This window comes from Furipterus horrens, unplaced genomic scaffold (genome assembly GCF_987537825.1).
Source record: "Furipterus horrens unplaced genomic scaffold, mFurHor1.1.pri manual_scaffold_6, whole genome shotgun sequence".
Classification (NCBI taxonomy): Eukaryota; Metazoa; Chordata; class Mammalia; order Chiroptera; family Furipteridae; genus Furipterus; species Furipterus horrens.
The window spans coordinates 165,568,227-165,595,059 of record NW_028327176.1 but is presented as its reverse complement, the minus strand read 5'-3'; the positions used below and the strand labels follow the sequence as shown (position 1 = coordinate 165,595,059).

Genomic DNA, 26,833 nt, shown 5'->3' with positions numbered 1-26,833 from the left:
TGGGTATTCTAAGTAAGTGAATCCAAGGCTTTTCTCGTTTACTAATTACTCTCTGAGATATAATTACACATCCTTAGCTTTTTATGAAACTTTAAATTTACTCACATAGCAAAAAGAACATAGATACTAAAAGTTGTTATTTAATGAGAGAGATTAGAAAATATACAATTTACATCAAGAGAATCTAACTATCTTTTTAAAAAAATGCTACCTCACAGGTATACATGCTTAAATAATCCTCATTGGATCTTTTAGACCATTTATGTTTCTATCACCATATATTACAGTGTCTACTGCATTAGACAGTATGTTAAAAGTCTGTTGGTAGATTTACATTTCTCTTTTAACTAATGTTATATGAATATTAAAGCCGATTATACGTGCTGTCTTAGCAATAAGTAATGCCCTTCTTCAGTGTGAAAAAAAAAATACAGGTTTGTGGGAGTGGCTGAGTACCCTAACACAGACATTCATATCTATTGGGAGAACAATATGAAGTTCTAATTGTTGCCAATAGGTGGACATGGTCACAATACAAATATGCAAAGATAATTTTATACCCAAAAGAAAAATATCATTAGCATTTGTTTATATTACTGAGATTTCTCATTGATTCCCATTTGGGAAAGCCTGTGTCATTACCATCTTTCTTTTAACTTTGGGTTTTATCAAATACTCACGTCTATGGCTAAGTTGATTTCATCTGCAAGACGGTTGGCCTCATCAAGTATGTCATTGCCTTCTTTTAAAGTGTCCTCAGTTTGTCGTTTGCCACTTTCAACAGCTTCTTTCTTTTTCTGTAGTATAGTATGCACAAAACATCAAAATGCCTTCAGGTAAAACCCTATGTGGCCCTCTGTCCCTGACTTCCCTGAGCTGTCTGAACAAAGACCTTGTAAACATGATATGTTATGTTGACAATGAGACTGGGTAAGAGTAATACAAACTACTCAGCCAATCCTCCAAGACTTATTTTACTTAAATGCCTGTACAGGTACCGTACTTTCTTCACCCCATTGTGAGAAAGTCATCCAGAAGAAGAAAAGTTATGTGATAGTAGCTGAGGAATTAAAAACTATCTTTAAAGCAAGATGAACATCCATTTTTTAAACTAAAAAGTAAGTGTTGAATATGTATTACTGAACATGTGACAGTACAATGAATTACATAGGAATTAGATGTTGAATTCCAGAATCTAAGTCCCAATGAATATTTTGTGAGCACACACGCAAGCAGATTTATTATACGAGAGTTCTTTAAAAATGGAAAGAAATTGGATTTTTAAGGGAATTTAGAGAAAGTACTTTTCAAAAAAAAAAAAAAGAGAAACTATTACATGGAAGAATAAACTTAATGGAGACTCCCATAAGAGGAGAGGAGGCTCTAAATTTTCTTTGAAACTGATAGCTTGTCTCCACACTACATGAAACTCTTTCTGAACTTAGAAGAGTGAAATCACTGAGAGAGAAATTGTGCTATTTCTTTATTTGGAGCATAACTTTGCCTAATTTTTTCTTTTTACTTCTGCCTCACTTATATTCTTCCAGTCACCTATTTACTTGTGGATTTAACTGCATTGATTATAATTTTAAGCCTCTGCCATTTATGTTTTTTATGTAGTAATAACAATAATGCTACTCAATATATTCATTTTGATCTCAATATGTGCTAGGTAGTTTTTCTAAACTTTTCTCATTTAATTTTACACTAATTCTATGGGTCCAGTGTTTATCATCTTTTAAAAGACAGAAACAAACAAGGAAAACAAAGAAACAAAAACTCAAAGACACAGACAACAATATGGTGGTTACCAGAGGGAAAAGGGAGTAGGGGTGGAGTAAAAGGTAAAGGGGGTCACATATATGGTGACAGAAGAAGATTTAACTTTGGGCAGTAAACACACAATACAATATACCGATGATTTGTCACAGAATTGTACACTTTAAACCTAGAGTGTTCTATTAACCTATGTCACCTCAATAAATTTAATAATGAAAATTTAAAAATAAATTTAAAAATGAAAGAATAATAAAGAGAATATAAAATTGAAAAAGTTAAGTGATGTACCCAAGATCACACAGTTAGTACAAGATAGTTAAGACCTGACTTTGATCTACCTAATGATAAAATCTGGGTCTTGAGCTGTGAAAGTACTGACTTTTCTGTTATAGAAATTGCATTTCTTACGTGCACTGGGATAGCACTAATTTCACACCCTTCCTTCCCTACCTCTTCTCCAACCACATCAGTGTGTTGACTTGTCCTTGCCACTGTTAGAATCTAGCTTTGAGCCAAGGGAAAAAATGGAGATTTGGAATGCCTAAATATAAATAAAAAGTGTACATATAACATGTTTTTCTGTTTGTTTTATGGTGCTTTACTTATTTATTGGGGGAAAAAATGTTACGGCAGACATCGCTGTAGGCCAGGGGATAGGGTAAACAAGATGTGTTCCTTATGACTTGTCTGGAAGAGGGAGAAAATGAATGAGAAAATTGATGTATATTTTTAAGCAATCATGACTGATATAAAAGTAAATAAAGACAGGGAATGAATAGAGAATGTAGGATATAAAATTCCTAAGGTAGAAGGCTTTGAGTGCCTGAGGAACAAAAAAGAGGTCCATGTATACAGAATTATTCTCCCAAAGTATTCCATAAGCATAATTAAGTGATTCTATTTGAATACTAAAGTTGATTACAGTTCTACTTTTAACTTTTAATTAGATCTCGATTTATTCCCGAGCTCAGTAAGTTGAACACTTTTTGTGTGTGTATAGGGGGTGTGAGGGGATGCGTGTGTGGGGTGGATTAAAGCCTGCAAAAGCTATCTTCCAGTCGATCCTTTATCTAGCTACTCACTCTTTACTTTCATGGCAATCCTTCCCTTTACAAGGTTATAATGATAGATTTGGGGACAGACTGTTCAATATGTGCTCCTTTGTTTAACTGACTTGCTCATCTTCTCTTTGCCCATTGGTACAAAGTTCCCCCTACATTCTCTCCACTGCTGGAAATGCCCTTCTAATCCCATCAGCTTCTAGAAGGTTGCATTCAAAGCCTTCTATGATCTGGCTCCAAATACTGTTTCCAGAGCCATCTTCTATAGAGTTTAATCTAGCTTATGAAGGAGCTTTTTCATTCTCTGTTACATTTTTTAGAGCAACTTATACTTTAAGAGCTCTGTGTTTGGGCCTAAGATGCTCCATCATTTCTATTCATTTCTCTCAATTTCTGCTATGATGCTATTGTTTCTGTGAATATTTTGCTGATTCTCCCAGGCCCTGTTAATCATAGAATTACATGTAATAAAATGTTAAAATGCCTGAATTTGGGGTGGGGGGCTAAGTTTTATGAAGCCAGGAATCATTCCTGTTCAACCTCAAACACCCTGGTTACCAACAGCACCATGAAATGGTAGGTGTCTAATAGATTTTAAATATTATCTCAGCCTGTTTTCCTAGCCTTATATCACACTATTTCCCAGTACAAAACCAATTCTCCAGTTTACATGAATCATTCACAAATCCCTAAAATGTAATTTTAATCCATGACTCCACTATTTCAATTGAATCCAATAGCTTTCAGAATAAAAACAAAATTCCATGGCTTAGTCTCAGAATGCAATTCTTTTAAAATGCAAGGTCTGGCTCTCTCTTTGCTGGCTTTCTGTCCCCTCACTTGTTCACATGCAGTCTTCATTCCAACCCCACCAAACCACTGAATTATCCCAAAATGTCTTACCCTTTGTGTGTGTGTGTGTGTGTGTGTGTGTGTGTGGGCGCTTTGGCATATGTTTTTTCCATTTTTGGAATGTTCTTTCCCTTCTATTTTGACTAGCTGGTGGCCACACTTCAGGACTTAACACATGTGTCAGGTCCTCTGTGAAGCCCTTCCTGAACCCAGGGGTGACTGAGATGTCTTTTTTTCCTTGCTTGACTCTATAATTACTCCAGTATACAGGGAGTTTCCTTGTGTGTACCTCCCAATAAATACAAGCCACCTAAAGTCATCAGACATGGTCTTTTATTCTAAATTAAATTATCAAACTTAAGGCTGCATTTGAATAACTGGGGAAATTTTTAAAACATCAGTTGCTGGGTTCTACTCACAGTTTCTCAGTTGATAGTTTTGGGTGGGGTCCAAGAATTTGCATTTGAACAAGTTTCTAGTTGATGCTAATGTTGCTGTTCCAAGGACCTAGCTGAGGACTGGTACTTGACATTATCAATTATTGTGTTTAGCACATCTTCTGAACTTAGTAGAGACTTGTTAAATGTTTTTTAATAACAAAAAGTACATGCTTACATTAAAAAAATAAATTTAAGAAACCTGTTTGACTTTGGTCTTAATTATATTACCTCCTTGGTGGACACAGGCACAATAAAGTTACTTATTTAAAAACAAATCATTATTCAGTCAAATGGATGCACTGTATTGTTTGTTCTCACATCTGTATGTGCATTCGGTTAAAGGTTTTAGAATATGGACCCTGGACCATACCCTAGACCAGCCAACTCAGCCTGAGCGAGAGTCCAAAAAAACCCTTTTTAGCCAGTCTAGCACCAACCTGGGTAATCAGCACTAATTAGCCTTGGCATACAACCTTAAGTAAGCTGTGCCTTACTTATATTAATTTAATCAGTTTATCTATTTACTCTAGGAAGTTTTTAACAAGCCTTTCCTTAAGCATGACATATAAAGTGAAAATATGAAAAGGACCACTTAGAACTCCAGTACCGACTATATAAGCTCCAGGCATGTCTGAGGGGCGGAGGTGGGGGGTGGGGCAGGAATGATGGCTCCTAGTTTTAAACATCACTAAAAGGAAGGACTAGCTAAAAGCTCCATCTACTGTGCCACTATAACTCTTCTAAAAATATTTCCCAAGTGCTTATTATACTTTCCGCACAGGTAATTTTAATTTCTTAAACTGTTGCTATGAAGTGAAGAGGCGCGCCTCTGGGTAGGTTACACCACTGGAGTGTGATGAGCTGGATGAATCATGCTGGAGCCTCTGGTGTCGGCCCACACCCTGCCTTGCAGGATGGAGCTTTTCCTTTAATATTGCCAGCACCTCAGCGGACTCCAAATTGGTGCAGATTAGATACATCAATTAAGGAGAAAGTAAGCCTCTTCAATCTACTTTCAAAACAATAAGGCTGAGTCCCACGAGAGAGATTCAGAAAAAAAATTAATTTGTCCTCCTCTTAATCCAAAGAAAAATGGACAGAAATGAGTAGATTAAAAAAATCTGGATTTGTTTTATTCAACTGTCATTCCACAAATACACCAGGGAGGGTGTAGTTATAGCTGAAGGTGAGATTCTATGTTAGAAGATACATAGTCTGCTGCTCTTTCTTTTCATATCTGTTGGGGGGTTAAATACTTTGAAAATAGCGAAGGTAAGTTTGTTTCTGGGAGAAAGTTGTTGCTTTTTAAATACCAAATACAAGTGTGTGCCAATGTTTGTGCTAAAAGTTTATTCCTGCAAAAAGTGATCAATTTGCCAAGTTATGTACTTTAGGAGAGAGAATAAGATAGAGAGGAGAGGAGAGACAGAGAGAGAGAGAGAGAGAGAGAGAGAGAAAGAAGGACACACACACACACACACAAATCCACCGACTGCCTCTCATAGGCGCCCCAACCAAAGGTGGAACCTACTACCTAGGTATGTGTTCTGACTGGGAATCGAACCCACAACACTTCGGTGTACAGTATTCCCTCACTTATCATGGGTATTACTTTCTAGACGCCCCCGCCCCCTGCAATAGGTGAAAATCTGCGAAGTAGGAACCTTACATTTATTTTAGTATTTATATATATTTTAAGGTTTTATAAACCCTTCCCGCACACTTATAAACCATTCCCAGTCCCTTATTAACCTTTCCTATTCCCTTATTAACCTTTTCCACACTTTTATAAACACTGCTTATGTTCTTAAACATATTCTACACTCTTAAACCTACATAAATTTAACAACATACATATACAATACTGCAAAATCCTGCAATACAGCGAAAAGTCTGCAATAAATAATTAAATATAATATTTTTAAAAATCCCGTGATACAGTGAGGCCACGATAAGTGAAGTGTGATATAGAGAGGGACTACTGTATAGGATGACGCTCCAACCAACTGAGCCACACCTGCCAGGGCTCAGAGACTTGAATTGACTTGCCCAGGTTTATACTTAGTCTAGTTAGTGGCACAGTTGTCGTTAAGACCAAGGTCCTTTGACTCTCCATGAAGGGCTCCTTCCTCTGAACTGCACTGTTTTTAAATCTTCAACAGTTTAAGTTATTTATATTTGATTTGATTTGATGGGTAATGATCATTAACTTAAAAAGGAGAAAGAACACTCCCTGTTCTGCTTCTCAGAAGTCTCCTTTCAGAGTTGTCATTCCTGATCCCTGTAACCCCGCATTAACTCAGCCAGTCATGTTCCTTCAACCCTCACCCCGCAGTCCCCTGCTGCAGGTGAACGAGCCCCTCAGACTTACGTCCAGAGCAGTCATGTTTTTCTGGTTTGCTGCAGATAAGCGATTAGCTTCTCTGATTTTATCCGTGGCGTCTCTCAACAAGTCCCCAGCATCATCGAGCTTGTTTCTGTAGTCTGTCAGTTTCTCCTGGAGATCCTTCTCCGTGTCTTCATTTTTCCCCCGGGGTTCTCCGAACTGCCTCTGCACGTTCTTCAGCAGGCCTTCCGCAGCTCTGCAAGCACCCAGCCCAACCTCAGACACAGCCCTGTTACTTTCCCAGCGCTTATTGGTGTTAAACTATATTACAAAGAGACGCTAACATTAAAAGAATGGAAAAAAATAAGGCAATGTTTAGGAAGTCTATGTGCTCAACTAGGTTGAAAACTGGTGCCTGAGAAGTGGCACGAGTATTTACAATCACAATTAACCCCCTAAATCCACACGTTTTTAATTTGCTAGTAATATAAAATTTCAGTTGGAAAGGACCTCATTCTCCGAATCCGACTGATGAAGTGAGTTTTATGATTTACTTCATATACCAATAAAAATGCTACCTGATTCAACATCATGAGGCATTTCCTGTTACTTTGAATATAAGGTGTGAACATATTGATTGATATGTTTGGTTAGAAAATGTAAACAGAACTCTGTTATTGACATGTTAGTATAAAGTCATGTGTTTGATCTCCTTTTCTTTTTCTTCTGAGTAATCTGGGAGTTCCCTAGGACTAACTTAATAGTTTTCCTAAAGTGATAATATCTGAGCCCTTAAGAAAGGCGGATACCGGGAAAGCAGTGGTTCTGAAACTAGTAGGCATCATAACCCTCTGACACAGTTGTCAAAACATTGCTGGGCTCCATCCACAGAATTTCTGACTCAGTAGTTTTAGGGTGAGGTTTGATAATTTGTGTTTCTAACAAGTTATCAGGTGTTGCTGGTGTTAGTTTAGTATACAATTATTTGAGTATTCATAACCGCATCACTTTGAAGTTAGCTATGAATGTAAAAATGTATTTTTTAAATGAGTGTGTGGTCACATGAGTTAATTACCATCAGTAAAATCACTATTACTCCATTCCTACCTCAAATTCCCAACCCTGATTTCGAGGTATTAAGCATTTATTATTTGACAACTTTTTCATTTAGCATTTTGTGAGGTGACAAAATGTATAGGATGCTCTCCAAAAGTCATAGCTTTATTTATTCAAAGGTATTTGCATCAAAATCAAAAAACTATTGATAGTTTTAAAAGTTCTAGATACAGGAAATTAATAAAGCAAGCCCTTAAGGCTAATTATAGAGAGGACAGTACCAGAAAAGATCAATACTTGATTATTTCTATAAGCAAGAGTGTATTTTCAATCCATTTTAGAGCAAGATAAATTATACCTAAGTAAATAAAAACTAAATAGCAAGCAAAGCATCTTATATACATATATGTGATGGAAAACTTAGAAAACTGAACAATTTGGAAAGCTCATTTTATCAAAGAAAACATTTTTTGGGATCTACTCACACCAACTCGTCTTCAGCAACTTCTTTCTGTGCATCTAGATTTTTCCTCCTCAATTCGCTCATCATTTGATCAATTTCTTTCTGAAGCCCTTGCAAATTTCTCTCAAAGGCCTTGTCTTGAATTCCTAGAGTTTCATTTAGTTTTATAGCTTTTTCATTTACAGCTGCAGGAGGTAAAACAAAGTCTGCAAATTAGTAAACAAGAATGCCACATGCAAAAATGCCACTCAACTCTGCTCTTTCCTGCTACCGCCAAATGAACTGAAGTCTGTCATGGCGTTCCTGCTGGGCAACAGAGGCAGTTAATACAATAAGCTTTCACTAACAGAAAAATGCGACATTTCTCCATATTATGCTTCTTCTAGGAGGCACTGTAATGAAAGCAGGGTGACTTTATCTCAAAAAAGGAGAAATACAAAAAAAAAGTGGCTCAAATTCTTTTTAGGTAAGAGATAAAAAATGAGATACAGCGTAACACTTGGAAGCTGAAAACATAAGGTCCACATTGCTGGTGAGACAATTATATTGAGTCTATTTTAAAATATTGAGTACAGAAATACTATCAGTAACAAGATATCTAAAAATGAACCTGTCTTCGCACTTTAACAGATGTTTTTAAAGGAGTGAGGAAGGGGGCACTGGTTCAGGGGCAGTATTATATAGATGGGGTTCAAAGAAGCCTTCCAGCAATGACATCCATCCTAAGAGTCTGTGTTTATCATGCATTGAGTGGGGTTTCAGATTGTGCTCTTTGGAAATCTAGGATTCTCTAGGTGCTTCAGGTTTTCTAGACAGGATGTCTATTCTGCCAAGAATTTCTGTTATAGGTTGGTACTCTGGGAAAGATTTCATGTGAAAAAAGAATTCTATGTCAAATAAAAATTTGAAAAACTGGTGAATTGAAACATTCTCTCAGTTCTACCATTAGTTTTAGACCAACTTTTCCCGAAGTACATTCTACAGAACATTAATTTAACAACTAGCAAGAAGACATTTTTCTGAACTTATTTTTGTCTACCAAACCCTTACTTCTATAACATTACCTATGAAAATCCCTAGACTGAGGACTGTGGGTTGTCCAAGAGGCATTTTCTACCAGTCAGGGCACTATCCTAAGACTTCCTTAAGAACTATTCCAAGAAGACTATGGGCAAAGCTCTTAAAAGAAGCACTCTTTATCAGACCACACGGAGTAGCCACGATGGGTGTCATACAGTGGGTAAGTACCGTGATTCTGAAATGTGGTCCCCAAATGGGCTGAATCAGCATCACCTAGAAACCACCTCAGACCTACTGAGTTAAACATCAGGGATAGGGACCAGCAATCTATGTTCTCACAAGTCCTCCAGGAGCTTTGGATGCACGCTAGGGAGATGGAGAATTATTGGGTTAGTGGAAGAAATTGAGTTTCTACCTCTGATCTACCCTTTCCAAATGCATCTTTCTAATTCTATTTTCATGGCAAATGTCTTTGGTTAGAAAGTTGCTGCAGTCAACCCCTTGTTCCTGAAATAGCCACAGTTTAGTTTGTACAACAATTTGAATCGGGTGTTTTAAAGAACAAATAGGGGAACTCATAGCCCTTTGGTAGAAATCAGTACTCGGGTGCTGTATTCCTAGAAGGCAGAGAAGGTGGCTCCCTCTTGGTCAACTGGCTCAACAGTCATACTTTGAAATATGCCAAAGAGCCTTCGCAAAGTTTCACTTCTATTGTTAGCAGTACATCGCCTAGGCTGTGTCATGTTTATTGAGGAACCATAATGCCTGTGGACTGGTTGATTTGAAAGCTCTTTGGTCCATCAGACTATGTGGGAATGATGAGGATTAAATGTAAGAAGGCTTCTACTTCTTAGACTTTAAGAAAAACAATAGTAGATTTGGCTGTACCTGTAATACAGCCCCCATTTTTGGTCTGAGCATGTGCCTGTGTGCAGTTGATTTTAATCAACTGTAGCATGTAAGTAACCATTGATTTAGTTTGCATTCACTTTTTTTTTTTAAATGAAAGGGATAAGTCCCACTTCACAACCTGCCAAAGCTGTTTGTTTAATTGAATTTAGGCCTTGGGCATAGGTGGTACTGAGGGAGGGAGAAATGTGAGATACAACCTCCACTTCCTCTTGTGGACCACGCTCAGAGCTAAATTTCTGCAGAGAAGAATTTGGTGTAAAAAGGATGATATCAGAGAGAGAAAGGAAAATATAGCTGTACCTTTTGGAATGCATCATTTCTTTTAAACTAAAGCAATCTGTAAGCAATGAATAAAAATTATTAGGGTACTCAAACACTGCTTTAGAAAAATGATGCTGTGTTAAGAAAGTATTTTAATAGAAGACGTCTGATTGCTCCACTGCCTGTATCTGTAGAAGTTGGAAACTCTGAGTCCTTTTAAACTAAAGATGAATGTGTTGGTCTCTTACTCAAAGACATACACTACAGCTTTAGCATGTTTTTAATGGTATTGAAAAATAACGTAACAAATATATCCCTTAAATTTACTTTATTTCTACCTCATTTCAAAGAAAATTAGAAGCAGTTTTAATTTTTTTGAAAACAAGATAAAGTTAACTTAAAAGGAGATAGTAAAGATTAAAAATTCATGTAAATCAGAAGAGATAATAATAGACAAAAAGGTATACCATGATGTTCAGTGTAGTGGGTCCTAAATCTGGTGCTAAGCATCTTAGTAGCCAAGACATAGCAGGGGACAAAAATGAGGTACTTAAGAAATACACAGTATATGAAACATACAATAAAATATGTCCTCAGGAGAAGCAAAGCTATTTTTCATAAAAATCTCTGATGGTTAAATTTATCATAAATGACAAATACTGCTATGATCTGAGAAACACAATAAAAGTGTGTCTGGCATTTACTGAGTTCCATTATATGTCAGGATATACACTGATGGGTTTATATGTGTTCACTCATTAATTCTAATAGTGTGTGGAACAAAATATAGTTTATTCATAATCTAATCAGAAGTCATAGCATAGCATACTTCAAAAATTATACTGAGATAGGAATGCCTTAGATTAATAAGTGTTGATTATCTGTAAAGAGGCCACGACTTATAGTAGAAGATAGGATGAGTGAGGTCTTCCAGCTACTTAAAAATAAAACTGAAAAAGATAGTGCCAGGCTGAAGCACTCACTCTTCCCACAGCAATTTACTGCCACTACTAAAACCTAGAAACACTAATTATTATTCCAATTATTGTCATTTTAAGAGAAAAAAGGATGTGGATATGTTTTATCACTCAATTTAAGGGTTTGATGAGTTGCCTTTTCTTATTTTAAAAAATTCCCTAAACTACCAAGCTATGCAGTACATATACACATCTCAGTTAGAATTTAGTTTAACTCTGGCATATTCAAATTTTAATCTTCATGAAATTTTAACAGTTGGCACAATTCTGCCAAAGTTATTTAAAAAGGGTTGTGGTCATGATTTTTGTAATCATATATATATGTATGTTTGTACTTGCAGGAGGAAAGAGTAGTATTCACATATTCCTCAAGGACAGAATCACAGCCATCCCACACGGCACTTGACGTGAATTAGAAAAAGGTGCCTAATTTGAACAAACACAACCAGACTGCCTGACTGATAGACAATTTAGGGAGTGGGCGACACCTTTGATGATATTGAACCCTTTTCTCTGATGGATAGGTTGTGGATGGGAGCAAAGCCTGGTTAAATATCATTTCCACTCTGCCTCCTGCTGGTGGCCTTTGTGTAGTACACAAACTGGGAGGTGGAGGGCACAATGTAGAGAAGTAATCAGTGCCGATACTGGGGGTTGCAGAAAACATGTATTAACAGTTAGTTATTCTTATGTACTAATGTTTGATTGAAATGATAAAAATGAGTTCACAGGATAGGCTTCTTGGTGTTGAGAGTTTGAGATTGAGATGAAGGAAAAGGAAAGTTCCTGGAGTATGGATGAGTGCCTTCAGGGACCCAGGCCCAGTGAAATTGCTCTACCTGCAATGGCATCTTTTTTTCCCCCCTGTTGGGGGGGAGGTTGGCACTTCAAGTAGCATTAGCGGAAAATAAAACCAGGAAAAGCATAACAACTTCATCAGGCAGAGGGTTAATCACATGAATTAACTGAGATTTTCCTGGTAGGAGTAATTTCGGTTTCAGATCCTGACATGTTGATTGTGCCTCAGATTAAAATTCTGTTGCTTCTTGTAGTGGGGAATTTTGGGGACTTTCTGTCTCTTCTTGGCGGGTGATTCCTAAGAATTACCTGTCAGGATCTGCCTTGAAGTTCTGTCTCATATCGTGACTTATTTGGCTATATTACAAAGCAAACTAAATAAAATGTATAACGTTGTAGGGTAACAAAAACATTTCACTTTTTAAAAATGAAACAACAACAAAACAAACAAACAAAAAACCCAAACCCTTTTTCTTACTTTCTTAACATGAAAGTATGTTTATTATATATTAATAGATATTTAAGAAATGGCGGGTTTTTTGTTGCTGTTGTTGTTTTTGCTTTTTTTTTTTTTTTACCTATTTTCATTAAGAGTTTCTTTATCTGGGCTTTTGCCCAAAGATTGTTTCCACTTTGATTCTCAATCGGATTGGCAGGTGTCAAGAACTAACCCCTAGAGAGCTGTGGGCTAAGTGCAGTACAGCTTCTGATGAGGTAGCACCTCCAAATCCCAAGCAGCGGATGTTCATTAAAACCAGTCCCAAATGTTTAGAAGGCACTGGGAGAAATCCAAGTGCTGCTTTAATGTACCAAGTAGATAGGTAAAATTAGCCTTAAAAATTAAACATCTTTTAACTAGATTTGAATACAAACAATAACAAATCATAAGTTGCCCATTAGTTATTTAATCATAATAGCCATTCCTTAAAATTGGAAGCATTCTTAAAGAATATATTCAATCTACTGCTATTCTACACTCATAATTACTAATTTACTGGTTGTTTTCACTAACTTAACCCTCTAGGTTGTAAGTTCTCAACAGATGATGCCCTTGAATAACTTGGCCAAAATAATACTTTTAAAATTCCAACTCTCAAGTTTAGAGGGGATATCTCTTAGAGAAATTCCAGTCCTTGTAGTCCCTTTTTCTAGTTTTCTGTCAGGAGAAATAATGACTGAATTGTGAGTTTTGTAATACCTTCTGCATCCCGGACAAGTTCCTTAATGAATTCTCCTAAGGAGTTTGCTCTTGTGTTGGTCCTTTCAGCATCTTGTCCCGTTTGCTCACCATCTGCTGTCACTTTGGTAGCCTAATGATCCAAATTCGGGAAAAGCATAATTAATAAAGATGATGAAGCTACTGTTAGAGAAATTCCCACTGGCTACATTTTCTTTCAAATATTACTTTGAGCCAAAGGCAATTGATGAATTATTGATTAGGTGTACTGGAAGTGATGCCCTGCGCTCAAGTATACAATTAAACTTTATTACTTCTTCCATTAAATGGAAATCAGAGAATTGTATCTGGTCTTTTTAAAGTCCTCGTTACATGCATTGGCACTGAGGAAATGATAAAATAACAATTCTTTTTGAAATATCTCTGAGGTACTGTTGTCAAAACTCTTTAATGAATTCTTCAGTCTGCACATATTGCAGTTTTGTCTATATTTTATTTCCTGGAAAAGTGTGGAGTGTAGCAATGACAGAGGCAATAGGCATTCTGTCTCAATATGCTTGGTCCTATAGATTGGGTTTAGATCAATACGTTAATTAAAGAAACAAAGAGGGGGAAATGCTTAGCTACTAAGTAGTAAATGCTTGTTTTATAACACTCTAAAGATGCCAGTAAAACATTAAAGAAGAATAAATGCTAAGTTTTCCCATATGTCATCCCTACAAAAGGTAGATGTTAATCACAGAACCATACATTATTGTCAACAAAATAAAACAGAACCCCCAAACAGCCTCACCTCCCACAGAGAATTGGCATAGTTTCACCTTTATTCACATTGAAGATACCATTTAGGCACAATGGAATAAGTTTCACATGTCCATAGTTAAGATATACCATATTTAGTCACATAAAAATGGCATGTGTAACATTAAAATTTTCTTAAAAGATACTACAAGGTTTAGAACAACTTAAAATAGGTTTACATTTCTTTTTTTGTGTGTGTATGCATATGCTAGTAAATATGACTTATTTTTAAATAAAAAGATCAGGATAATCTAACTATAGATAATGATTAGAAGAATCACAAACTGCCTCAAAATAATTTGAATAAGGTCCAAGTTGGCAAGGTTATTAATACCAGGGTGTTTGCAGTCTAGATGCTCAAAGAATCTACATTTTTAACATAAAAGTGGATTTGAAATAGAACTTGAAATAGAACTAAATATCTGGCCAGCACAGAACATGGTTAGAGATGCTACAGAAATTGTATTGCATTTTGTGATTTCCCAGGGACACTAAGAAGTTTAATTCATGGAAGTCTCAAAGTTTGCATAAAAGGTAGTCTGTAAAGTTCAACTATTATCATCTTCTCAACCTGCAAGTGTTACTACCACAAATAAAAAGATGAAAGGATAAGAATCCATTGGAAGCTTTTAAAATTCTCCTTTACAGTTTACAGTATATATACACAATGATCTGGAGGGTGTTAGCTAATGTATTAGAATGCTCTGGATTAACTCCTAAAATACTAATAATGAAATTATTTTAACTTAGATTTAAAGCTCAGATGAGTCAAATAACTTCTTATATATCCACAGCACACATACATATGGATGTGAAATTTTTTAAACGTTGCTTTTGAATTACTAAGGTCAACAGTTTAAGAGTTTGGTTGTCTAACCTGCTTTGGATGCTTGCCTAGTCTGGACTTGACTGTGCTCTATGACATCACTCCTATTTTCACATGTCACAGTCCACTGTAATATGGGACTTGATCTACATTATGATCATCTTTCAGTATCTTATCATAAGAATTAATGTATCACCAGCACTAGTATCTCTCACTACTGACAAAATGTACATTATCATTTGAACATAACATTTTTCTTTTTCAATATCTTACCTATATTACCAAGAGATCATAATTTACATAAATATTCATACCTTTAAGCTTAACAATTCTTAATAATTCAAAGCATCAAATTTTTAAAAATTTATTTATTTATTTTTAGAGATGGGGGAGGGGAGAGGATAGAGAACGAGAGGGAGAGAAACATAGATGTGTGTGGGGAAGATCTAGAGACAATGCTGGTGGGCCTTGACCAGGAATCAAACTGGCGACTTCTCAATTTGCGACATGACTCCCAACCCACTGAGCCACACCAGTCAGGGCAAAAGCATCAAATTTTTTGAAAATCAACGTATATCTCTCCACCTTCCCTTTTAAATTCTGGATAATTGAGATAGCATTTATTGCTTTGACTTCTACTTACCTAATTAATTTATATTGTAAGGTATGAGAAGCATCATTAACAAACTCAGTACCGACTATGTGAGTATATACTCCAACATTAAGATGTCAAGATTTTTACATGACCTATGCTAAGAAACAAATTAAAAGAGTTATGACTAAGACCCTTGGCAATCAACCTCCCTGGCTTCTTTTTAGTATATGACATGTGTCTAACTCTTCCCTTCTTAGGGCCTTCTTGTATCCTGTTGTCTGCCTGGAATGAGCTTTTCCTCTATACTTTCAGTGACTGGATCCTTGTCATCCATTAGCTTTCCGTTTCATAAACATCTTTTCACGGTATGGCTATTTGCTGGGCACCTATCTAGGTTTCTGCACTTCCTGCAGCAAAACACTTCCTTCATGGCACTGTGCATTGTAGAACTGCTTATTTATGTGTCGACTTCGCATTTATTGGCTACCTCCTTGATGGTACAGTAAACTCATAGAGGGCAAGAACTTGATTTGTTTTTCTCATCACTTTGTATTCAGGTCCTAGTATAACGCTTGCCTTATAGCAAATATGGAATGAATGTTGTTAAATATACCAACTTAACAACAATTTCTTAACTAATCTTGCCAACCTTATTACCATCTTTATTGCCTACCTTTCTATGAACATTCCTGGAGAAAGCTTTTGTTCATATTATTGCTCCTTAACTCTTCTCCAATTATCCAAAATAAATCCAGCCTTTGAGATCCCTGAAGCTATCCTATTTTACACTTGCTCTCCTTTCTTAGATATTAAAATCAAACAAACAAACAAACAATGATAATGACTATTTTGAGTAATTACTTTGTTAGGTGTTTTGCTACATCTATCTAATCTTCATCTCTGGGGGATGGCACTCTCCGGATATGCCTTCTCAATGTCATTCAAACTGGCCATATGCCTGGGGCTATGCTTGCCAGTGAATTGGGGTGGCTGGGCAGTTTTCTGGGACTTTTTCAGAGCCTCATAGGAAGCTGCTGCTCAAGAGCTGTGGCTGAGTGCTTAGGAGGAGAGCCAGGCCTGAGAGACTTCAGGTTCCAGCTCACTGCATTCTAGTTGGATTCTTGGTAATTCAAAACTAGCCTGTGATTACACACCAAGTACCATGCTGGGGCAGGTGGGGTCAGAGGGTGCAGGCGGGCAGAACTGATCAGGGCCAGCACGGTGCTTCCTGAGGAGGGAGGTGACCTTTCCTCTGCACAGATAAGAACATCTGCCTCTCTAGGAGAGGAGAGGATGTGAGGTGCCTGGCACCAGAAGGTACTCACTTGTGGTATTAGCACTCTAAAAGATGGGTTTCACAGTCAGGCTCAGCTGTACCCAGATTGATATGTGTGTTCAGAAGGGCTCACAATACCCTCTTGTGTCTCATTTACTCTTCCTGCCTTTAGAGAGACACCGAGGGTATGAGCCCTAGTTTTATCCTGGTGAAAATGAAGATACGAGGGGTTAAATGACTTATCTAAACTTACACTTGTAGGGAATTGAGGACAAAAGACAATTTTTCTGTCTCACAGCTTTATATTCTGTCTGTATCAAACATCCAGGAAGACTAGGAAAACAGAGAAAAAACCTGAACATTCTGGGTGGGAAGAGGGACAGTGCTGCAACTTAGGCATAACTTTATGTGCATAAGCTTCTGGTTTAAGTAAATTAACATTTACTTATTAATTATTAATTAAAGTAATATTTAAAAAATTATATCAGAACAGCATATTGATATATTTTTAAATATCATGTCTCATTACACAGTAATTAAGTTGAAGGGTCACCCTGATCAAAACCGCCCATGAGAGACTCCCCCCAAAAAACCTGTGGCAAATGCACTGTCACCTATGGGGAGTGGTGACAGGTAGTGGTATCACTGGAAGAGTAAAATTCACAAAAATCAGTTTCCCCATGATAGGCTATTGAAAATGTTCCAGATGAATGTAAATAGTGCATGATGGGAGCTATCTGTCTGGTACAGTTTGGCTCTTCTTGTGTTTTATTAAATTACCATCCCCATCCCTTAATCATTTCCCTCTTATTCACTATTATCTTGTTCTTTGAGTATTTGAGAAATGTCTTCTCATTTATCCTAATATGTTGTACAATCTTCCTTTCATTCTCTATCTTTAATTTTCTTATTTTTACATCCTCTTACCTCTGTCCTGTAATCTTTCTAGTGCTCCTTCGTAAATGGTGCCTTATGCAGTACCTTGTATGTATCTTTATTAACTTTTGATTACCTCGTTTTCTTTACATTCAAGTTCACACAAATAGGTATGTTTTCCTTTTATTTTATTTTTTCTTTTTCTAAAGTATTTATATCTAGGCAGCATGCATTACCGTTAGGCACACATTCATTTACTTCTGAACAATGTGGCTGTTACTTTCTTGCTTAGCTCAAGCAGTTCTCACTGTGCCTCTTGAAATCTGCACATAATTTTCTTGGTTGGATATTACCAATGTCTCTCATATTCTGCTTTCTTTATGTTAAAACTAGAATCTAATGGAATAAAGCTAACTACTGAATAGACAGCATTGCTCAGATGCCATCCACCTTTGCATTTGCAGAATTAATATGGCTTTCGGCTAAAATTAAATTTCAGATCTAATCATTCATATGATATTTTCAAGCATCGTCTTCAAACACTTCCTGTTCTTTATATCTGTCAGTGAAGTATTCCTCAGGTGTGCTGTTAGAACAGACACACAAAGAAAGAGACAGGAAGCACCCAACTGACCCTGTAGAATGGTAATAAGTCAGTTCTACGTGGAATTTTCCCCTAAATATTGCACGTGTTAATTTTGAAAGTTCCAAACCAAACAAGTATAATCTGTCATACATTCTCTCCCCCTTTCTCTTTCTGTTAAAATATAATTGCAGAAATGTTAAAAAGAGGTTCTTAGCAACTTACACCTTTTAAAACTACAAGCAAGGCCTTATAAACATATAATACTGTTGGCACTTAAACCATTAAAAATAATTTCATTATTTTGGAAATGCTTAATCTTCATTTAAATTTGATTTTTAAATTTTACATAGGCAGTAAAAGACAATGTAGATAAAGCTAAACTTTGATATTTTATATAGTTCAGCCTAACACATAGTAATATTCTCCTCTTACAGACTATAAACATTTAAGAAATGTTTATTAAAGAAATAAAAATATCCTATTAATAGAATTATACATATATTTCAATTTTAGTACATTTTAGAGAAATTCATAATCAGTACTTATTTTGGATTTCTCTTTCATCTGATTTATTCAAATACTATTATTTAAATTATTCACAATTACTTAATTAGTTAATTAAGAAAATATTGACTGTGCACATACTATGTACACGGTACTAGTGATAGTGTGGTGAGAAATAAAAGACACACTCCCTGTCCAGTTGGAGCTTACGGTCTCATGGGGCAGAAAGGTATTTGTCCAATGATCATGAAAATAAATTTGAAATTACAAACTGAAGAAAAAAATAGTGGTATAAGACAATTACAGAAGAAATCTCATCACACCTAGAATGTCACAGAAGGCTGTCTTAAGGCAGGCTTCCATGAGCTAAGGTTTGAAAGGTAAAATGGAACTAACAGGAGGAAACAAGATGTAGGGGGAGGTGATTTACTTCAAGGCCAAACAAAATCTGTGTGGAAAGGATGTGTGGTGGGATGAGGTAACCGAAGGGTAGATAGCAAGGCTAGAGAGCAGATGGCCAGGGCACAGGGGCGGAGGTGTGACCAAAGGGATGGTTTTGGACTTTATCTCTGAGCAATGGGAAGTCAGGGGGAAAAGTTTAAGTGCAAGGGTGGCATAATCAAACATGGAATAGCAAAAGTGCATCCTGGCTACACTGTGGAGGACCAACTGGGAGGACAATAAAAGTGGAAGGACCAGCTGGAAAGCTAATGTGGTAACCCTGAATTAAAGATTATGGAGAGTGGATGGGAATGGGGTATGGAGATGAGATCACAGAAGTGGAACCCAGTACATTTGGTAATGTGTTAGAGAAGTAGGATGTCAATGAGGAAGAACAAGGCATCAAGGTGGATTTGTAGGGTTCTGGCTTGTGTGTTAAATGCATCAGGGTTCAGGTAGCCAGACAATGAGTTGGGGGAGTGATGAGGCTGGGGCATTAAGTTAGAGTCAGATTACAATGGGAGAGCATCACCTGCCATCCTAAACAAATGGAGAGCCATTGTAGAATTTGAAGGAAAGTGACATGATCAGATCAGTGATTTCAAAAGTTTGTTCTGGGCTTTGGCCAAGTAACTCAGTTGGTTAGATCATAATCCCAATACACCAAGATTGCAGGTTTGATTCTTCATCAGGGCATATAACAATCAACCAATGAATGCATAAGTAAGTGTAACAACAAATTGATGTTTCCTCTCTCTCTCTCTCTCTCTCTCTCTCTCTCTCTCTCTCTCTCTCTCTCTCTCTCACTGTCACTTTCTAAAAATCAATCAATAAAAATTTTTTTGCTTTGCCATATGACCATTAGTTGGTTGGAGTTGAATAAGGCTTGGAGACAGAGGTCACAGAAGAGAAATGAATTGGGCTGAGGGTGAAGAAAAGGGTAAAGTGAAGGGAAACCCATTGATTTTTGTTTTGGGAGATACAGTGGAGGAAAATTCACTGAGGTGCTTTAGGAGAAAGTATGAGTTTTGAGAGGAAGGTGATGAGTTTAAATTCAGATGTCCAGTTAGTAGTTAGGGACATAGGACAGAAGAAGAAGAATGAAATCTATCTTGAAAACACAGAGTTTTGAATCAACAGCGTATACATGGCAACTGAAGCCTAAAGAAAGAGTTTCAAAAATGAAAGGAGATGTGGACCGCTGACTGGATCTCAAGAAAACCAACTCGAAGTGATGGGCAGAAAAAGAGGCTGAGAATGAAAGGTTAGAGAATCTAGAAAGAAACAGAGAAAGGAGTTTGTCAAGATGGAATGAATATTAGAAGTTGCAATTGTTACAGGGAGTTCAAGCAAAATAAAGTTTCCGTTGGATTTAGTGACCAAGTTGTCACTTGGTTATCTCATGGAAATAGTTTTAGTAGCATGCTGGAAGTGGAAATCTATACTGCAGTGGAGTGAGAAGTGAATGCAGAACTGTCTCTAAATCTTCAAAAATTTGGCTGTGAAACAGAAGAAAGAGCTGAGGGTAGTAGCAGAGGTATATGGGTTGTCATCAAAAAGTATTTCAACATTCCACGTGTATTGTAGGACAGCTTGAATATATTAAATATGATTCCCATATTTAGGGAACTTATATTCCAATAGGGAAATAAAACGACAGTAAATCAAAATACATTGAATAAGATATCTGATTATGTCATATTTTGCTTATGTAATATTAAAACATGAACTAAAGTATATAAAATACATGTTAAAATGTCTGTTTTGGAGAGAAATATTTTCTTTATCAATGGCTATTAAAGAACTAAAGTGATCCATGAAAAAAATGAACACAAAATATGTACATACTTAAAGGGGAGGGGGCAGCTCCCACACCAGATGCAGGATGAGCCTCGCCAAATGCTTTAACGGATGTAAAGAATGTGTTAGTCCTACAGCTACTGGTCAGCCAACAGAGCAGAGGAAAGGGGGCATCCGAAAACCGGCTGCACCAGTGAAAGCGCTTCCCAGAGAGAAGGGAGCTGGAGCCATCAGGTGGTTATGGGCTCACAGTAGTTCTCAGCCTTGCCTGGCATCAGAACCATCTGGAGAGCTACTGAAAGTCCCAGTGCTCATACTGCACCTCAGACCAGTGACGTCACAACCTTTGGGGGTGAGACCTGGCACAAGGTAATCCCAATGTGCAGTCCTAGTTTAAGAAGTTGTCTCCTAACGTAGCTATGGGTAATAGAAAGTCATGGCCACTGCACTTCTCCTGTTCTGGTCCAATTGCTGGGTGATTCATAGCTGTTTGTTAAAAGTATTAGTGATCTTACTCTGATATTATTAGATATTTAAGTAAGCTAACTCTCTAGTTAGGATTCCATGTGTATCAATTCATCTTTTCATTATCATGTAGCTTGAACACACGAAAAGAATGAATTGAGTATTTAAGGTCTCCATGACAGTTATGTTTATAATTATACATGTGGTAGGAACAGGTTAATTAATAAGAGAAAATTTCTATTTCCTCCCCACTTACTTCATCAGGGAGATCTTTGCTTTCAGCAGTCTTATTTCTAGGCTTTTGTGTTATAAAATCTGAAGAATGGGCAAATAAAAATGGTGTTGGAATATGGAAAAGGGAAAAAAGAGTAATTTTGCAGTGCAGAAATCTGGCAAACAGTACCTCAACCAGGTGATCAGGATCAACATCAATAGTAATGACATATTGATTGCATGGGACTTAATATGATGTGATAAAAATAATATTTTTTCTTCTGCAGTCTTTTTCACAATAAACCCATAACTCTATTCTCATCATGAGAAAAATATGACACTAACCTCAATTGAGGGACATACTATGAAATACACGAACTTAACAAAACTGTCAAAATCATCAAAAACAGGAAAAGCCTGAGAAACTGTCACTGTCTAGAGGACACACAGCCCAAGAAGACATGATGATTATGTATAATGTAGTATCCTGGATGGGATCTTGGAACAATAAAAGGACATGATGTAAAAACTGAAGAAATCTGAATGAAATAGTCTTTAGTTAATAATAATGAGTCAATATTAGTTCACTAGTTGTAATAGCTATACCATACTAATATATTAACAGGAGGTGAAACAGTGTGGGGCATATGGGAAATTTCTATACTATCTTCCAATTCTTCTGTAAATCTAAAACTATTCTAAAATAAAACATTTAGTTAAACTACAGTAATATTGAAATTAATTCAAATTGTATCATAAATATAAAATGCAAAACTATGTATGTAAATAAAAAATATAAAACTCCAAGATAATGTAGGAATAAAATCTAGATGATTTTGGGTATGGTGATGACTTTTTAGATACAATACCAAAGGTGTGATCCATGAAGGAAATAATAAGTTGGACTTCATTAAAATTAAAAACTCATGTGCTGCGAAAGACACTGTTAAGAGAATGAGAAAGCAAGCCACAGACTAGGGGGAAATATTTGCAAAAGACATGCTTAAGGACTTATCCAAAATACACAAAGAACTCTTAGAAGTTAATAAGGAAACAAACAACCTAAATAAAAAATCAGAAGAGCCTTGTCTTGGTGCATTTGGGCTGCTATAATAAAATTCCATATACCTGATAGTTGATAAACAACAGAAATTTATTTCTCAGTTTTGGAGATTGGGCAGTATAAAATCAATCTCCCTAGCAGATTAGGTGTCTGATGAGGGCCTATTTCCTGGCTCACAGACAGCACCTATTTACTGTGTCCTCACAAGGCAAGGAGGGGTCAAAGAGTCTCTCTGGAGTCCCTTTTGTAAGGGCACTAATTCCATTCATGAGGACTCCACCCTCATGATCTAGTCACCTCCTGAAGGCCTCACCTACTAATATCATCAACTTGGGGCTTAGGATTTGAACAGAGGTATTTTTGAAGGGACACAAACATTTGTCCACAGCAAGACCTGAACAGACAACAGGCACCAAAGTAGATATATAGATGGCAAGTAAGCATATAAAAAGATGCTTAACATTACATCTCACTAGGGAACTGAATTAACACAATGATGCGATACTGCTATGCACCTATTAAAATGGCCAAAATCCGAGACATGGACAACATCAAATGTTGCTAGTGGGAATGGAAAATGGTACTACTACTTTGAAAGACAGGTTGATGATCTCTTACAAGACTAAATATACTCTTACCACATGGTCTAGCAAGAGTGCTTCCTGGTAATTACACAGATGAATTGAAAACTTATGTACCTGGATGTTGATAGTGGCTTTATTCATATTGCCAAATATTTCAGTAGGTATATTGATAAATAAACTCTGGCACATTCAGACAATGGAAAAATATTACTCAGTGCTAAAAAAGATTGAGCTATGAACCGTGAAAAGACACGGAGGAACCTTAAATGTATTGTTACTAAGAGAAATAAGCTAATCTAAAACTATGTAATTACAAACTATGTAATTCCCACTGTACTCTAGGAAGGAAAACTAGAGACAGTAAAAAGATCATTGGTCGTCAGGGGCTAGGGAGGAGAGAGGGAGAATAGAGGATTTTTGGGTCAGTGAACTATTCTATGACACTATAATGGTAGAGCCATGTCATTAAGCATTTGTTAAAACCCATAGAATGTACAACACCAAGAATGAACCCTAAAGTAAACTAGGAACATTACCATTCGTAATGATTTGTCAACGCAGGTTCTTCTGTGGTACACAGTTGGGCCATTCTGGTGAGGGCTGTTGATAATGAGGAGGCTGTGCTTGTGTATGGGCAGGGGGTACATGGAAACTTTGGGTATTTTTCAATCAGTTTTGTTTGAAAATTAAACTTCTGAAATACAATGTCTATTTTTAAACTTTAGTATGGGACAGTCTACTAGAAGGATGCAAGGATGAAGGCTAAGCCACAGGAAGGTCTGGTTCTCCTAGTGAAATTATTTCCTGTGTCTCTATGCTCAGATCATTAGACTGTCATCAGCTCAGCGAAGGCAATGACTGTGTCAGTTTTGCTTATACCTCCACTCCCAGCATCTGTCATCCTGTCTTAGTGTCTAGAGCATGGAAGACCCCTAATAAATATTAACTCAATATTGAATAAAATGTCACCTGTTTCAGGGAATTTTTTCAAATCACCTTTATCAAGACTGAATTATTCCATATATATGTATTTCCCAGGTACATTTGTTTATTTTATCTCAAGTTGTATTGTTATTTACTTGCAGTTGTCCCACATATCTAAATGCTTTAGTACACAACACACACATGTACAACGTTGCAAGCTCCTTGAAGAAAGAGACTGAGCCTTCTTTGTATCTTTCATCTGCCAGCACCTAGCCTGGGTTTCGTATGTGGTGGACATTCTTATGTGCTTGCTGCATTGAGTTTACTGTGATAAGATCTGTTAAAAATTTCTTATTTAGTTGTATTCTCATGACAAATACAAAATTATTAAATATTCAATCAGTACGAGATAAATCCATTCATTACTCTAATTAACGTCTAACTACATTTGGCAAGAAACTCTATTTTGCATTTGTACATTCCGCATTGCTCGAACGAGATTATGGGAAAGTTTAGTATGCTATTTGTAACATCAGGGCCATTGTTCAGCATTCTGTATTCAGAAGCCCATTGGATTTTACTGTGGAAATTTCCCTAAACCAGCATCAGGTGAGGTGGAAACAGTACAGGGTCAGTGGGAAGTCAGGGACTGGGCCTGTTTAGGTCCCTGGGTTTAGAGAACTGTATGTATGGTAATTAATAATATACTTCACTGTATGGCCTGAGGTGTCTCTTTAAAAAAAAAATGTGCTAAATAATCTGTAATAACCTTGTTACTCTAATATTCTTTGACATTTAATGCTCTTAGATAATCAAACTGGATCCCTAATTTACAGGCCAGTTTTCCTGTTGATGCATTTTTCCAGCCACAAGATGGCGGACTTTATGTTGTTTTATTCATTCTGTCCCCGCAAAAAGAACCTTAACCCTCTTGCAGTTTTGAAATTTTAAGAAAACTCCCAATTTCTTTAAAAGCCTGTTCAATGCAACATGGACTTTACATTCTGATTCTAAAAAGTGTCTTGAATGCTTTGAATTTTCACAATAAAAAAGATTTCCTCTTTTGTGTGGGAATACTGATATAGACTGCATTTCTATACAAATGCAAAAATCCCATGAAGAGATCAAAGAGACCACAAGTATTTTCATTTGTTTTTCTTTTTTCCTTACATAGGCAAAGAGAGTTCTTTAGAATTCAGAAGTGATGAAAACTGTAGCATAAAGGCTACTAGATAGAGTTTTCAAAAATTCTGTCATTCTGGTATTTTTAAGCATTGTTCTTGATGCTTCACAAGTATTCCAACTGTTTTGTGTTACTGGGTTCTCAGATTTTATTTGAGGCAGAAGTAGCAAATCAAAAATACATCTATTTCATGAACCAAAAATGGGAATTCAGAAGAACAAGATTTGCATTTCAGAAATTTGAAGTAATTTTCCTTAACTTACATGATCTATCTGCTTCAAGAATATTTTGGATTTTGCCGACTTACCCTGGTCAGAAGCTCATTCATTTCCGTCATGAGCGTGTTCAGATCGCCCTCTGCCAACTCAATGAGTCTCTCTGGGGCCCTCTGAGGTGAGAGCAAGTGCTGAAAAAGATTGCATTTATTTATACATTTCAGTAAATGTTTTGGCAGGGATCATGAGCTTGAACATTGAACAGAACACATTTTTCCTTTCTATACAAAAGAACCTTAGTCTTCTCACCTTTGAAGGAAAGAGAAAGCAAGCATTTCAATTGGGCACATATATGCAAAGAGCTGCGTGGAATATTCTGGCAAATGATACAAATTGCAGTAATTTACTGAGACATTGCTTAGTTCCAGTTTTTTTTGTTTTATTGTGGTTTTTTCACTTAATTCTTATGACAATTCTATGAGCTAAATGTTATTCCATTTTGTGTATGAGGAAACTGGCTTGAAGAGAGTTAAAAACGTATACAGGGTCACACAGACAGGAAAGGGGCAGGTCCAGATGAAGGCTGATTCTTTAAGGCTCATATTTCAAATCAACAGAGATTCCATTTGCAGGTTAGAAAGGGAACAGAGTCCCTGGCAGGGCGAACTGGCCAGGCACCACCTAACTGGGCTGACCTCAGGTGTTGGTAGGAGCATTTTCTTCTCCTATTGAACATAATCAATCTCACAGAACACTAACGCTAGACAGGGGCCCTCTGTGACAGTGATGAATGGAACAGAAGAAGACCACTCCATAATCTTGTCTGAGCACAGGCAAAACCATGGTCTCTGTCCAGACCACAAAAACACCCAAATTCCATTTTCTGACTGACGTGAGTGACCACAGCCTCCTTCCTAATGGTGGCTTTAGCCTCCCTTTGTCCTTCCCTTCTTCTAGATAAGATTCATTATAATACTCGATTACGGGATCACTTCCACTTCCTCATAGCACCCAATCCAGCACAAACTCCTACTCCCTTGAACCTACCTCAAATTGCCTGGCCCAAAACTAGTAAGTTATTTCTAATGCTTTCTTATTGAGACACCCAAAATTTCCTACGGTGTGCAGTGTCCCTCCATCGTGACAAGTTAGTAAACCAACTTCGGACTATCACCATGTGTGTTCCTGGTAGTCTCTGGCTGGAACCCAGGGAGCATTAACACAGACCAAGGAACTAAATAAAGAGGGTGAATAACGTGCTTAAGGTTTAAATATATCAAAATGGGATGTCAAGTATGCAGGTATTAAGTGAATTATAGAAGAAAACACAAACACAGAATTTTTTAAAAGCTGGAATTT

At 36.8% G+C, this 26,833-nt stretch overlaps 1 protein-coding gene across 1 annotated transcript in view; it reads right to left on the bottom strand.

The window, feature by feature from the left end:
- The window catches only part of LAMA2 (laminin subunit alpha 2), a 521,547-nt gene that overhangs the window by 95,858 nt on the left and 398,856 nt on the right, over positions 1-26,833 (bottom strand). Inside the window, exons 34-38 of the mRNA XM_090279831.1 lie at positions 25,567-25,665; positions 13,144-13,255; positions 8,000-8,162; positions 6,504-6,714; positions 681-797 (exon numbers count right to left, since the gene is read on the bottom strand). Coding sequence (XP_090135957.1) covers positions 681-797; positions 6,504-6,714; positions 8,000-8,162; positions 13,144-13,255; positions 25,567-25,665 — 702 coding nt within the window. The remainder of the gene's footprint in view (positions 1-680; positions 798-6,503; positions 6,715-7,999; positions 8,163-13,143; positions 13,256-25,566; positions 25,666-26,833) is intronic.